Raw genomic sequence first — 15,145 nt, forward strand, 5'->3', positions numbered from 1 at the left:
AAAAGAAAAGAAAAGAAAAGAAAAGAAAAGAAAAGAAAAGAAAAGAAGCTTATTATATCTAGATGGTAAGTAAAATCATCTAACAGTTTGCTAAGAAAGTATTTCTTACAATTAGCAGGAGTTTAAGTAGTGATAATAGCCAATTTTCAGCACTGATAAGTATAATTAGAGTTTAAGCTTGATAAGTGGGTACTGACAAGAAAAAAACCTTACAACACAACTGGGAAATTACCAAGAGACTACACGCAACTTCACTAATTACTCTGGGAAGAAAGGAGGAGGTAAACGAAGAGGACTGCAGTGTTGCAGATTGCTTCCTAAACAAGCACTTCTCTGCTCTTTCTTTGCTGAATAACCTGCAGTGCTGCCTCGGAGGAGGAAATGAGGCTTCAGGTTCTTTCCTTCTTGTCCTGGCTCTTGCACCATTATTAAGCGAATGTGGAATGAAGGACAAATATCTCGCAGGCAGCTTCTGGGTATAAGTGCCACTGCAGCAGGGGATGCAGTCAAAGCACTACTCACGTGGGGAAGGCTAAAGCCATGACTTGTCTTCCAGCCTTCCCCACTCTTCAGAATTTTTCTTAAACGGATGAATTAAAATCTAGTTTTTACTGAAAATTTGTACGACTGAAGTAATGGAAGCAATTTGATACATAAAATATTTAACTGAACAAACAAAAATGGAAGTGACAAGAGTCCTTTTGGTATTGTCTGGTTCGGTACATAACACATCTCCAGCCAAGAAGATAGGAAGTGGGAAAATGTTCTTCCCACTACAGAAGGCTGCCTGCTAGTTTTTCTCCCCCAGGAACGCCAAAGGAAGAAGTTTTTCAATCTGGATGTTTATGTTATATGCAAATCAAGGCGCCTCTTTCAGTTTTTATCAGTTAAAGGAAGAGTAATGTCCAAGCAATTCCCGTTCAAAGTTTTCTCCCAGACAATTTATAATTCAGAGGATCTTTTCTCAGTTAATGAGGAAGCAGTAGAAGTGCTCCCTCCTTCCCTAGGTGCACTATTTCATTTCTCAGAGACAAATCAGGAAGCATTTATCATTTCAAAGTAATGTTCCGAAGGAAAAGAAAAAAAAAAAAAGAAACTGTTAAAAAAAGGCCCCAGGGCAATTTTGTTGTCTATTATGGTGTAAAACATAACATCGTAAAGCTTAAACAATAAAAGGTCAGACAGGGAGAGGAGTGTGCTGTGGAGCAGACCACTGTTAGCAAGGCTTGCAAAACCTGCAGGATTTCCACTTACAGAGAGAAGGCAGGAGGTGTCACAAGGCTGAGGGGCCTCAGCCTAAAATCACAGCTGGGAGAGAAGTCAGCAGCCAGCAGGAGGGATCTGGCATGGTGCACTGCAAGCATGGAGCAGTGGGAAGGCTGGGGATGGGAGGAGAAGCGGGGTGATGCCCTGCCCCCAGTGATGCCAGCACTGCCATGTGCTCTATTTGCAGCAACTTGGGCTTTGCCTTGAAGCCCTCTAAATAAATGAGCTGAGTTTTTATATTTCTCCAAGGAAAATGATGGCTTTGAGGGAGGGGTTGCTTACCGTGCAGGTAAATGTAAATGTATCTGATGAAAGAAAAGTGTTGGTACAAAAGGAAATGGGTAGAAATGGGAGGAAAAAAAATGAAAAAAAATTATAAAAATAAAATAAAAAATAAATTTAAGTAAAAAAATATATATAATAATTTGAGGGAAAACCCTCTAAAACCTCCCTGCTTGCACCAGAAATAAATCTACAGAGGGAGGACAGACAACTTGGAGTCAGAGAGCAGAGGTGGGGAAGAGAAGAAAACAAAGGTTCTGAGGATGTTCAATCAAATGTGTTCAGAGAGAGCATGATCTGACAATTCCATACTTTCAGGGGAACACAATGTATTCTCAAACACTGTGTAGAAATGTATGTAAGGCAGGAAATACCCAGAGAGCCCAAGCCTCCTGCATACCCTGTGCACATCTCTTGGTCAGAATTGGAAATGCTCTCTGCATTAGCTCTTTCTGCTTGGATCTGCCAACCATAAAGGCTGAAAGTGCTCTTAGGCTCATGTTTTCATTTCTAATTTTCTCAGTGTATGAGACATGGATATTCAGACAATATAGATCTTTATTCCTTACAGAAGAAGCAAATACCAGTGATTGATATCCTTACTTCAATGGGAAAAAAAGTTTAAAATGGATTGGCGATGGCTGAAATTACTCTCCATGCTGTCACAGTGCCAAAGCTGGACATCCTATTGAACGACTGGCAATCTACCAGAAACACAAAAATGTTAATACAGCCATTCCCAAACTTTGCAATCTTTTCTAATTCAACTTTGAAATTAATTCACATTTGTTTTCAGAGAAGTTGCCAAATCCTTTCTTCATGCTGTTTTGCAAAAGAGTGAAACGTCTGTGGCCTTTGCAGTGTTGTCTTAAATCTACTGCTGGGTTAGAAATTCTGCTTGAAAACTCCATGTAAACAGACACGACCAAATCTCTTTCACAGTTATCCTGCCCTGTCAGAAGCAGCAGTGGTACCACTGATGACTCGCACATTTGATGCCTGGGCAATCTCTGCGATAACAGAAGTGACACATCATGTGATAAGCAACACAAGTGAGCCTGACGACTATTCTGGGATGGAGCCCACTCAGCGATTTGAAAGTGCAACATGGGGAGACAATCAGGCACTCTTCAGCTGACTTTCTTCTTCTTCCACGTCGGATAACAATGGCAGCAAAATGACTTTTCAAATCACACAGAATATAGTTTGTGCAGGAAAATGAGAGGGGACAGACAAAAGCTATATTCCACAATGTTATGGTTTGTTGAGCAGTTTTGGCAAAAGCGGAATTGTTTTACTTACCCTCTGCCACCTGGCTTCTCCTGGAAAATGGCAGAGAGCAAGTAGGAAATTGGGCAGAGATAAAAGATGCCGCACAGTGCTTTTCTGTCATTTTCCCATGAATATGTATGATTTTAGGTCTTTCTTACCCTGGACGGGAGCCAAAGGCTCGTAGACTACTCGATAACCCTGCAGGACTCCATTTGCTGCTGTCGGCTCGCCCCAAGACACATTGAGTGTCGTGGAAGTGATTTCAGAGAACGCCAAGAAGCTGGGAGCACTGGGTGCTGAAAGGATTACAAATGGATTGAATTGCAGCAGGCGTAGTCAATCTGATATACATATATATTATAAAACACTGCGTTTTTTTTGCCCAGTCTAAATCTAAAGGAGCCAAAGTAAGAATGGGATTTATGAATTGTATCAAAATTTCCAGTAATCAATCAAAACCACAGATTGTCTTCCCTAAGAAAAGCAGACACTCTGCTGCAAAACTGGGTCTCAGCAGCAAGCAAGGAGACACAACAGAAGGAGAAGACTCTCACAGAAACACTAAGTATGGCCTTTGCTCTCCATCTTGCTGCTGACTATCAGAAAGCTTGCAGTGTTTTACTGTTTGCTCTCCCCCTGTCATGGTTAGTGGAGATGCACTGCAGAGGCTAAGGTTTCTCAAGCTAACTCCCTCACTAGAACAGGGCCAAAGGGCAGCAGGGTACTAAGAGAGCGTGCAGCCCCAGTGCTCGTGTGCTCCTCGTGGCAGCCACATATAGCTCAGTTTGATGGTAGGGCTTCAATACGAGGGGTTGCACAAAGCATCCCTCTTCTCTCACAGGACTGCTCGGGAATTTCTAGGCGCTGCTAACAAGTTCAGATTTTCAGATGTAATAGCAGAGGCCCCAAAGAGATCCCCAGAGTTGCATCCTGGATCGACCTGCAAAGGGGTCGGTCGTTCTGACCATCCGTTCCAGCTCCATCTCTCTGCTCCCCTTCCCACATTGCTGCATTTTTGATCCTTTCCCCTCAGCCAACACAACATAACGATCCAGCTGAAAGCTAACTCTACACAGCAGTGCCCTCCTGCATGCCCCACACTCCCCCATTTGCTACCAGCAACCATCAGACCTGTGCTCTGAGGTGGTCACATACCAGCCTGGTGTGTCCTGCCTGCTGAGGGTCTGCTCCGGGGGCCGTCCCCTGCTGCATTGAAGGCAGAGATGCAGACCAGGTATCGCGTGTGGCTGGTCAGGTTTTTGAGGCGGACTGTTGTCTCAGGGAGGAAAAGGACCTTCACTTTCTCTGTGTCATTCTGGACGTCACTCTCCCAATAATAAATCTGTTGGAAACAGTGAGATGTTTTAGCTCCCAAACATCCCAGCATTGCAGCCGTACAGATCAGCAGGATGGAGCAGCCTTGCTCTGGACCCTCTGGTAAATGGTTCACTCTTCTCCGTGTGCCTGATCTTTTCTTTTTCTTTGGCAAATTACACTGAGTCCAGTGGCCATGCAGTTGAGTACATCATTCAAAAATAGAGCACAGGCTGAAGAATGTGGCCTGATGACAGCAGATCTGAGCTGCCAGAAACTCTGCGAGGAGAGGTCAGTCTTTTAATTCTCCCTGAAATGCTAGCTGCCTGTCAGCACTGGCACCCTGAGATGATGCTCCCATCATTCACTTCCCTGTGCACACAACTGTGCCACCATTTGTGTTCAAAGGACAGACAAGAAAATGCCTTTCTGAAGAGGGAATGAAGATTTTCCCTAAAATTCCTTGCATTACCCTTCTCCGTTCTCCCTTGCACAATTTTTATCCTGATCCCATAAAATTAGGATTGGAGAAGATGATTCCAAGAGAGAAGTGGTGCCAGCCCTACTTATTGGACAGGCCTGGCAGTGCGTGCATTACAACAAGCCAAAGCAAGCCAGAAAATGCAGAGAATGAGCCAAGGCAAGACTCTACCTTGGCTCTACAAGGCAAGCTGTTAGAGCCATATATATACATAGAAAAGAAAAAGAATATGAATTGATATATAAGGTTGCTTGCTACTGCCAAGAAGGGATGCCAGATTATTCACATTGGCTTGACTTTTCTTCACTTATGGGTCTAAATTCATGGAGAGAGGCAGAGCCAGACGCTGAAGACAAGCCAAGCTCCGGTGTTTGTAGACTTGCCCATTTCTACTCTCCGAGGGTCCATTCTCATGCTGGGGAAGCTAAACAACATGCCTCTGCAACGTGCTCATCTCATATAAACCAAATGCAATTAATGCTATGATTTAATTTTGTTAAAGTTAGGAAAATGAAATAATTCTTCTGAAATCTCACCTGGCTTCTAGTTTGGAGAAAGTTGTGCCTTTCCTAATGGCTTTGGAACAGTCGATAGATGGAAACCAGTTAGCTTCCTACAGTACATTCCTTGCCCAAAGCTTTTCTGTGTTGGTTGCTTTTGGAGCAGATAAGTTGCCCACGTAAGCGTAGCTGCCTCCCTATCTGCATGCCCTCTCTCCCCATGCTTTCCTTTCTCTTTCCCTGCAAATAGCAATGTGCTTTTCCCTTTCTTCCCTCTTCCCCCCATCTCATTTCTTCTGATTTTGGAACACACATCCATTTCCATACTCAGGCTGAATACTGCCTTAATTTGCCTTGTGCAGTGAGGGCAGCTGTAGTTGTAGAGCCATCTCACAAGTAATAGAAAAGCCAAGCAAGACAAATGAAACCAGGAGAGAAATAGAAGCATTGCCTTGTAGCCTTGTATGTTCCCATTTTGGCTGTCGGCAGGAGGTGGGTCCCAGGTGAGCTCCAGCTGGCTTGCAGAAAGGGAGTTTACTTGGATGTTCTGTGGGGCCATTGCTGGTGCTGGAGAGAAGGGAAGACAGAAGAATTAATAGTGACAAGCAGAACTAGTTCATATCCAGGCTGCAATTTTCCATTTGTGGTAGGGCCGAGGACAGACTGTTTATGCCGTGAGTCAGTTCACAGAGCCAGCCCTGGAGGTATCCATATTGCTGGGAAGTCTCAGGTATAAAGCAAGAGCATGCAGAGACTGAGAAGCTCCTGAGCCTCCAGAAGTGATATTCTGTGTCACACAGACTGGGTTAGACACTGAATAAACTCAATCCTGTCAGCAGCTTTGGGAAATAAAAGAGAATTTTTTCTTTATTCTGTGGTAATGTTTCAGGCTTGCCTTTGGCAGCGTCATGGTGCTCCAGAGCAACCCGTCTTGGAAGCAACTGTGGGGAGCAGCACAGCCCCCTGCCCCACCAGTCCACTTTGGACTCAGTGGCACATCTTTGTATCAGCCCCTTTCCGAGGACCAAGGTACATCAGCCCGTATCTAGTTCGGTACCAATCAATCTGCCTCACATTTTCTGTATGACAAAATGGCTTAGCTTGTTACTCATTAACTCTGATCTTGTATCACACGCATACACATAGCAGACCCCTTAGGCTCCCGACGATACCTCTTTGCATCGTGCTCTGCAAGAAAACCAATCTTTGGCTTCCTTCAAGTACACCTGGGTCACACCAGCTCTCCCTTCTGTCAGGATGCAACCTGGTGCTGGTGGATTTTCTTAACCAAACAGCACGTGTTCTATTTACAGAAGAGACGCCCAAGTGCATCCTGTTCCAACTCCAGAAGTAGGAAGGGAAAGGCAGGGCAAAGGCACGCTTCTCCACAGCCTTCACCCTCACCCTGAGAAAGCAGCCTCTTTTCTCTCTGCCCGTGTATGGGCCATAAATAGAAGTGATAAAACATTCACCACTCGAGGAAGATAGCTCCAGTTATCTGTTCTTCTGGAGACTTCCTTCTTTAGAGAATGACCTTCATAAGTCACACTTTTCTACCAATACTCCCTCCCCCCAGAGTTATAAAATAAAATAGTAATTAACACCCACTCAGCCTGACACCAACTATTTATTTTGTTCTAACTGTGTGGTTTCCATATTATCACTGCCCACCCTGCCGTTAATGGAAATGTTAATAACCAGCGCCAGGTTGTTGTGACAGATGCTTGGGCTCATTATCAGAAATTCTTATTTACCGCTCCATTAAACGACAGAATCGCACAAAAAAAAAACAATTCAATCAAAACTAACTGGAGGAATTTTAACAGCCACATTAATAATCCAAAACATAAATAAAGTTAATGTCTTTTGCATGTTTGCCACTGGCAACTCTATTGCAAAATTATTGCTGTACAATTAAAATGTGAAAGGTAAAATTGTAAATAGCCATTATCCCGGGTGAAAACTATTTGTTCCTTACACCTTTTGTTTCCTTTTCGGCTGTGCATGGCAGGGGGTGGTGATGACCAACTGTACAGCACAGCAGCCACACACTGCCTGGTTGCAGGGGTGCTGCTGCCTGATGCTGCTGTTGCACCTCTGCTCTCCAGGGCACTGCCTGCACTCAACACAGCACAGTGCTGCTCTGCCAAGGGCCCCGCCAAGCATCTCAGGGTTTTGAGACCTTCACTGCACACATCAGAGCAGCGGGGCCAAAGCGATCGCACAATACAAACCTGGAAATATATCTCGGGGATTTGCAGATGATGACATGCTCAGAGAAAAGGGAATATGTACAATCACAGAAGAAAACGGATTGCTTTAGCAGTGTGTTTTCTCTTCTGGGTAGTGACAGTGCTGGCTGCCCTGAGCTGACAGCTTCAAAGTGCTCTCAACACTGAGGTCTGAAGTGATGACTGCAATAGCATTTTTCTCTGGATCCTATGTGCCAGCCTGGAACAATTGCTGCTTCCGAGCTGTGACCATTAGAAGAGTTGGTGTGTTCAGCCTGCTGCCACAAAAACACCATCTTTTCCTCAAATCCTTTATATAGAGCATGTCTAAGAAACAAAGTGGTTAAAAACTGCCAGCGATCACTCTCCGCTGACACCCGCACTGCTGGAGCTGCACTTTTGCTGGCGCAGAGGTGGAAAATTTGATGGGAGGGGAAAAATAAAAAATGATAACTGCGTGAAAAAGGCATTTCAGCACCGCAGAGCCTCGACGAGATGCAAATTGTGTTTGGTTTTGTGCCCCGCGAGTCTGTCCCTCTGTTCAACTTTCAAAGGCTGACGTGCACAGGTTGGCAGTGAGGGACAGCAGCACTGTGCTGCTCATGCTTGCTGTGGCTCTGAGCACATAGGTAAAAGGCAATACTTTAAACAAGAGGAAACACAACTCTGAAGAGTTTACCTGCTTGGAACCCTGAGCCATTTGCCAAACGTGTGGACAGCCCGTGCCAATAAAACAAATGCAATTCAAATGCGAATTCAAAAGCCTTTTACCTTATAGGAATGCTGTTTGAGATTACTGAGCTCTGAATTCTTTTTTTTCATGGCTGTTGAAACCACTAATATATAAAAGCAAGGTTAAAGCCGCATACCTCACGCTGCTTCAGGTGTTAGTGACATTATCAGCTACAGCAGGAGTGACATGGAGCCCGGAGGGCCCAAATTCAGGTCTTGGCAGGTGGAAAGCATTTCACTTTCCCTGAAAAAATGCATGTATTCATGAAGTCTAATTCCCTGCATGTATCCCGCTTTGTTATCTCACGCAGATATTTGCAAACATTTCTTTTCTTATCTGATCTCAATTCACCTTTAAGATTGTCTCCTTGACAGTCTCTCAGTCAAAAAGGAAGGAGAAAAGCCTGAGCGGGTTGTGCAGTAATTAGTAAAAGTAATAACAACAGCAACAACAACTGTAGGCTGGAATGATGGCAGGGTTGTATAAAGACAATGAATCTATCTGGGAGTGGAATGAGAGAGAGAGAAAAAATGAGTGCGTGGATAAAGTTACACATCGAAATCCACATTTAAATATATCACTGTCCTCATTTCTCAGTGGAACTGAGTGCCTCTGCTCGCTTTGCAGACAATTTGAGCTTGCAAATGCTCATAACCTTTAAAGAGAAGGTGCTTGAAATCCCCAGTGGCTCTGCACCAATCTCCACGCTCTGCTGAAGGTTCACCTTAGTTTTTCTTCCTCTTGCCTGGGATATTTGCTCTCTGGGCTGTGTGACACCGAGAGCTTTTTATCAATATGAAAGTACTATTCCTTTTCTTAGTGACTGTCGCCACGATGCTCTGTAGCACAGGTAGGCTACAAATCCCTGTGATTCATCAGGTAAACCTAATAGCTGTTTTTTATGAAGCATTCCTTGCTGCTCTTACAGCTGCTCTGATTTCTGGCTAGTGAAAGGTTTCCCCTTTACCGACTTTCTAATTATTTCTATAATGCCAATATTACATTGGGGAATTCGTAGACAAGTCTGGGACATGATGTCCCTAGTACTCATGCCATTTAAACATACAAAAAAATACAACCATGGAGAAAAATGCAGTGAAAGAGACCAAAGATCTTCTATGTATCTTCTTGATCCTACAGTCCCAAACAATCCCAAGCAAATTCCTGTTCTGTAAAGACCTCCGATCCTTTTCTGTGTAGCAAGCATTTTCCCTCCAGTTCATCAAAGCATGCTTTTGTGAATGTGCCTGCCTTTATTCCCTGGTAATCAATATATTTACATTTTGGTGTTAGCACCTAGAGGCCAGAATCTCATTGCACAATGTGTTGCATAAACACAGAACAAAGAGACAGCTCCAGGCCTAAAAGCCTCTAATCGGTATTTCTGCACACTGAAATGGAGGGTTGGCTGCAGCATGTTCTAGCACAACAGATGCAATCTCATCTACCTTCTCTCTGTAAGAGGGAAGACAGAGCAATATTCAGTGCAGCATATGCTCACAGTTAAAGCACGCACACGCGGCACCTCCCAGGTTTACACACAGGTTCCTGGCACACACAGCCCTGGAAAACTGAGCTGGAAAGGACTGGAGAAGGCTCAGACAATCCAGGTTCCCATGTCACGTTGGGCTCAGCTCTGCTGTCCAGATGTCTGTGTGATCCTGGCCACTGACCCCTTTCCAAATTCCACTGCCATCCCTACACAGACGCTGCCTATTTAAATAACCCTTTACATGTACTCTTGGGGTAGTTTTGCTTTCTCAATGCCTGGCATCAGCAGTCCTTGCTGCACTGGTTCTGTCCCAGAAGCAGGACACAAAGCATCTCTCCTTTTCCCTTTGCAGCCGTGCAGAGATAAGCAACTGTTACACGGAGTATTAAAAGCCAAACATGAGAAAACAAACAGAAGGCCACAAGATAAAATATCAGAGACTGATTAGCACAACGGGCAAAGCCAAACCCAAGAGATTTTCTCACAGTCTGGACTCGAAGAAGAAAGATGAGGATGGTCTCTCCCAAAGAAATGAACAAAGTGGTGGATTTGCAGATGTTTGCAGTTATTCCTTCCACCAAGGAAAAGCAGTGTGAGAGAAAAGGCATTCAGTGCTTATTGGCCATTTTCTTACAGTGCCTGTGAAGGAAAGGAGGGAGCAGGAACGTTTCCTCTGTGCAGCAGTGCTCCATGCCATCAGGAATGCTGTGTGAGCTATGCTGATTAGCTCAATAACAATTACTTAATTGTGCTTCAAAAGCAGCAACTGAAGCTGCTTTCCGCTGTGACAAGGCAGTGCAAGCTATATTTAGAACGTAAAAGATGTTTCCCACCAATTTCTGGCTGTTTTAAGCAAGGCTGCATTTTGTGATGAAAGTACACGCATTTTTTTTCTGAGGGCTGCATGTTGTGGGGCTGCTCAGATGTATTTCACAAGCAGTAAGATGGGCAGATATACATTCAAAAGCATGCATACTGACACCCTTAATTCTCCAATACAGCCCTGTTTGCTGTCACTGGACCTCTCCTACCCAGGCACCAAAACTCAGCACTCTGCCTCTTACCAGCTTGGATAACCTGCTATGTGATAGGAGCCTGAGGAAAGGAACAATCTGGTCTCTTCTACCTTGGAGAAGCCCAACCTCTGTGGGAGAATGGCTGGAAACAGTCTGCTTCCAGTAGGGAATAACTCTTCAATGCGTGGAATTACACGTTGATTGACAAGACTGCATAGAGTCAGAGAAATGGGAACATTTCCTAGTGTATGGTGGACCAGTGGAAGCTGATATAAGACCAACCTTAAAAAACAACTTTCTCACCTTCGTGAAAGCTGATGGAAGGGGGATTCTAATTGTAGCCAAAAACAAAGATAAACAGACAAATGTACCTCGGTGGAAAAGAAGGGATAGACACTGCATCACATTTTTAAAGGTATTAAGGTCATAAAAAACTGTAAATAAAAGCAGATGCTATTGAAACCCAATGGTAACATGCCCAGGTTCTCTGTTTAGTGCTGGGCAGCTTTCCAGTACTGTCTAGGTGTATTCTCACCTTCTGGAGAGGTACAGAGAGGGATGCAGGTGGCTAAAGGAGGAGAGATCACATTCACCACACGTACTGGGAAAAAAAACATTGAAATGAAACAAAGACATGGATAAAAGAAATGGATACTCATGGACCCAGACTAGAGGAGGTTATCTGCCAATGCCATTTTTTCAAACCAAGGAGGCAATCATGTTCTGAGGAAGTCTCTATGGATATGACTTATTCATGAAGAACCTTTATAAACTGGCAAGTGAATCAAGCAGAAGTAATTCTCATCCTCTCCTTCACCAGTGCAACGGTGAAAACACCAGTGCTATGATTACCAATCTTTTAACATGGAGATCAGCTTTCCAAACAAGCCACATGCAATCCAAGATGTTCCTGAGGCAGATACAACCTGATGTAAAGAAGCCAGTGTGCTCACATTACAATGCCTAAAAGATGGTGGATGTCACAAAGCAGTACTGTGAAATAGAACCTGTAAACAAAAGTTACATATTTTGAACCTGAAGGCTGCAGTTTTACTTAGCTAATAAAAGCCTAAAATAGGCTATCACATTGCATACTGAGATTATCCATCACGAGACTGAGAACACCTGACCCAGAAGTAAAGCTCTTACAAAACTGTAAGACTGCTCCTGGAAAGGGCATACAGGTGGTTAAAGCAGGGAGGGGAAAATAATAAAGCAGGCTATTGATTTGTATTTCTTTTGAATCAACAAGGATATGCTCACACACAGGCAGCCCATCAGTCAGCAGGGATGGACCCGTGAGCAGAAGCAGCAAGAGTTGCACGAACACACAGGTGTGAACCTACAGCTGAAATCCCTTCTCCATTACAAGGTAAATTAGGGATAGTTCCACTAAAGCTAATGGAGCTAACTCAGTGTGAGGCTTTATGAGCGAAAGCAGTGTCAGCTCTGACGAGTGCAGGACTTGTTCCCAGGAGTATGCATGAGGTGGTGAAGAGCTGAAGTATTTGATAGCAGCCCCGCTTCTCTTTCACCTGCAGCAGGAGTGGGAGCAGCACTGCATGCGCAAGTAATGCTCTCAGTTCCTTCCAGAAGTCTGTCCATAGAGGGGCAACATTACCTGCTTCAGACCATCTCCCTGGGCCCCCTGATTCCCAAGAGCCCTCCTCCTCCGTTTTCAGGTACATTCCTCTCATTATAACTTATTAATTCCACATGTTAATATCATAATACCGTAAGTTCATGGCAGCAGACAAAAGCACCCTCTTAACTTTCACTAACAGCAAGACCTACTGAAGCCTAATAAGCACCAACAACTCCTTATCCTCCACTAAAGTCATTAGAGCATGTCAAATAATTAGGCTGAATCTTCACCAGGTTTCCTTATACCAAATGTTACAAACTGTACCACAAAAGGTCTTTGTGAGCAGGTGAGATCTGCCACTGAGATAACCTCTCACTGCTGTTTCTGAAGTAAGTTGGGCAGTTGACCCCCACGAGAGTTTGATTTAGGATTACAGATTGCAGAGCTCGGGGAACCCCAGGGAGACCTGCGAGACTGTGATCTCATGGTCCTGGGGAGTGAGAGTCTAAAATTTACATCCATGCTTTGGAGTGAAAATTTTCTCGCTCATTTTGGAGTTACAGTGCCTGTGAATTCATTTCTGCTCTCTGTCCTATGCCACTGACATCTGGATTGCTGTGGCCAACGTGTTCTAGAATTATTGCTAATTAATATTAAAAATAGCAACTTTTTATGCTTTCCTTCCACAACAGGCAACCTGAAACACCTCCAGGGCCATGATTGATGATGGGTACAGAAAACAGATGTCAGAAAAGAAAATCAACTGTGTTTCTCCACAGCTGGCTTCACAGCAAAGCTGAGCAGAGGAGGCAACGCCACAGGAGCTGAGACCTGTAAAGAAAAGCCTATGACATTTTGCTCACATATCCCAGGATGAAGAAAAATAAGCAGAGAAGGACTGTGCAATTAGAAGGAGCACAGATTTGGCTGCAAATATCCTTTAGTCAAAAACACTCCAGCTCCAGCCTGCTCGAATGTGAGTTATCAACCTGGGGCTTCCCCACTTCCTTACCAGGGCGATTTATGGTCCGTTTTACTTTACTACTGATGGCTCATGTTTTCGAAAGGAAGGTTAATTTCTTTGCTTTTAATGGAGTAGCTCTGCTGCTAGCACAGTCAGGCTTTGCATACACGATCAGGCTTTCCATCCCTCTGCCCTCTGTGCAGGGATGCCCCCACACCAAGCTCTTCACGGGCCATGGAACACTGCAGCAGAGCCACCAGCCGCCCATTTGTCCTACCACTCCCACTGCTGCTTGCACCAACTGCAGAACAAAGGCGAGAGTCCAGATGGTGAAGCTGACAATGGATGGTTGTCTGTCTCAGGCTATGGTCAGTGCTGAAAATCAACATGAAATTGTTGGGGTTTGAAACAAAAGTTCATCATTTGGGCAAAACATCGCATGACAACGGCAGTCCCACACCACCCACAACCGTAAGAGCAGTGGAAGAGCTAAGGAAGCTCAGATGATCAACATCTGATTTTATTTTTGCTTGGACAGAAACATCTTTCCTACACTGAGATGTGATAAAAAGAGGCAATTAAACCAGAGCTAAGTAGGAACTGATGCACTGTATAAAGCATTGTGCTGTACCAAAGGCTGCTTATGACCAATATTAACAACTTAATGAGCTGTTAATGAGGCGCACATTCAGCTTTTACTTGCAGCATGAAAACATTGCAAATCATTTTAGGGAGCTTCTGGATAGTCAATGGAGAATTAAAGATGTCAAATAAGCCCATCAAATCTATGTCTCAATCTGGACACTGCTTTCCAATGCATTCGCTTAAAATTCCTTTTCCTCCATGGCAGAATAACTTGCTTTGACAGCAGTACTGCTCTCACTTAGACTTTGCTTCCTTCTGCCTTGACATTAGATTTCAGCCTCCAGAGAGCTGCAGGGATGTCTTTTTGACATGTTGACATTAAGGACACTTCTTCCACAGACTCACACTGGCACGGTTACTTTCTGTTTTACCGTTATAAGATCAGCTACTGAGCTAAGTTACCAAATTTGGAAATTTAATTATGAAACCTTTGTGCTCATCTATAAACAAATTAAGAACTTAAAATTACCCTTTGAAAATAGCCAGTTGAAATAGGAAAGGGAGCTCAGGTCTATCCAGAAAATTCATGTCCATAATTCCCCAGCAGTGCTGCTCTACCAGTAACAAGCAACGACTAATGCTCTAATGTAGGCACACTTTAGTTTGTTATTTTTTACTGTTCTGTCATAGCCCTGCAGGATTAGATAATGCGACTGAGTGCTATCTATACTGCTATCACCACCAGTGGAGCTGAATTGATGGGAACAGCAAATCCACACTGGACTTGCTGCAATCAAGCCCCACATGGAAACCATGTATAAAGTGAGTCTGGAGGTTAAAATCCACCTTGAAACAGTGATGTGGTCTACTCAGTGGCTCTCTGAAAGAGAGTGCTGTTGGGATACATGGGATATAGCCATAATGGCTTACAGCAGTGCAAGAGAAGCTGAAAAGAGGCTTATTTTCTGCTGGCAGTGGGAAATGTCTCTTCATTTATTTTTTTTTCCCACCCCATCGTCTTCCTATAGTTTTCCTTCCTTGCTCTGCTCTGACTTTACTCTGCTTTTTTTTTTTCAGTATATGTTTGGTGAACTTGGCTTGGATCTTTAACCCCAAGCTCAGTGGAGAACTCATGTCTTAAGGAGCAGGGCACTGGAGGACAGGATGAAAACCCAGCATCATGCCCAGAGCAGGGCATTCCTGTTTGTTGCAACAGCTCAGCAGATTCTTTACATTGAAGTTAAGGGAAAAAAGAAAATCTATGTTTGAAACAGCCAGCCATCCCCCAGAAGCGGCCTTTTGCTGATGTTTAGAGGAGTCAACCACTGAAAAGTAAATACTTTACTGTATCACAGGTGTGATGCTGTTAAGATGCCATGGGAGGTCAACCCCTTTATTTAAAGTGGGAGAAAATGAAGCCTGTG

General features: G+C 44.0%; 1 protein-coding gene across 3 annotated transcripts in view; it reads right to left on the reverse strand.

Annotated features, from left to right (window-relative positions):
- SDK1 (sidekick cell adhesion molecule 1) overlaps positions 1 to 15,145 on the reverse strand; it is a 363,255-nt gene that overhangs the window by 25,790 nt on the left and 322,320 nt on the right. For all 3 annotated transcript variants that reach the window (XM_042828025.1, XM_042828024.1, XM_042828026.1), the window contains 3 exons: positions 5,567 to 5,682; positions 3,976 to 4,162; positions 2,979 to 3,116 (listed from right to left, as the gene is read on the reverse strand). In XM_042828025.1, coding sequence (XP_042683959.1) covers positions 2,979 to 3,116; positions 3,976 to 4,162; positions 5,567 to 5,682 — 441 coding nt within the window. The remainder of the gene's footprint in view (positions 1 to 2,978; positions 3,117 to 3,975; positions 4,163 to 5,566; positions 5,683 to 15,145) is intronic.

Source organism: Centrocercus urophasianus, unplaced genomic scaffold (genome assembly GCF_019232065.1).
Source record: "Centrocercus urophasianus isolate 14NV4802_14NV808 unplaced genomic scaffold, USGS_Curo_1.0 seq_29, whole genome shotgun sequence".
Classification (NCBI taxonomy): Eukaryota; Metazoa; Chordata; class Aves; order Galliformes; family Phasianidae; genus Centrocercus; species Centrocercus urophasianus.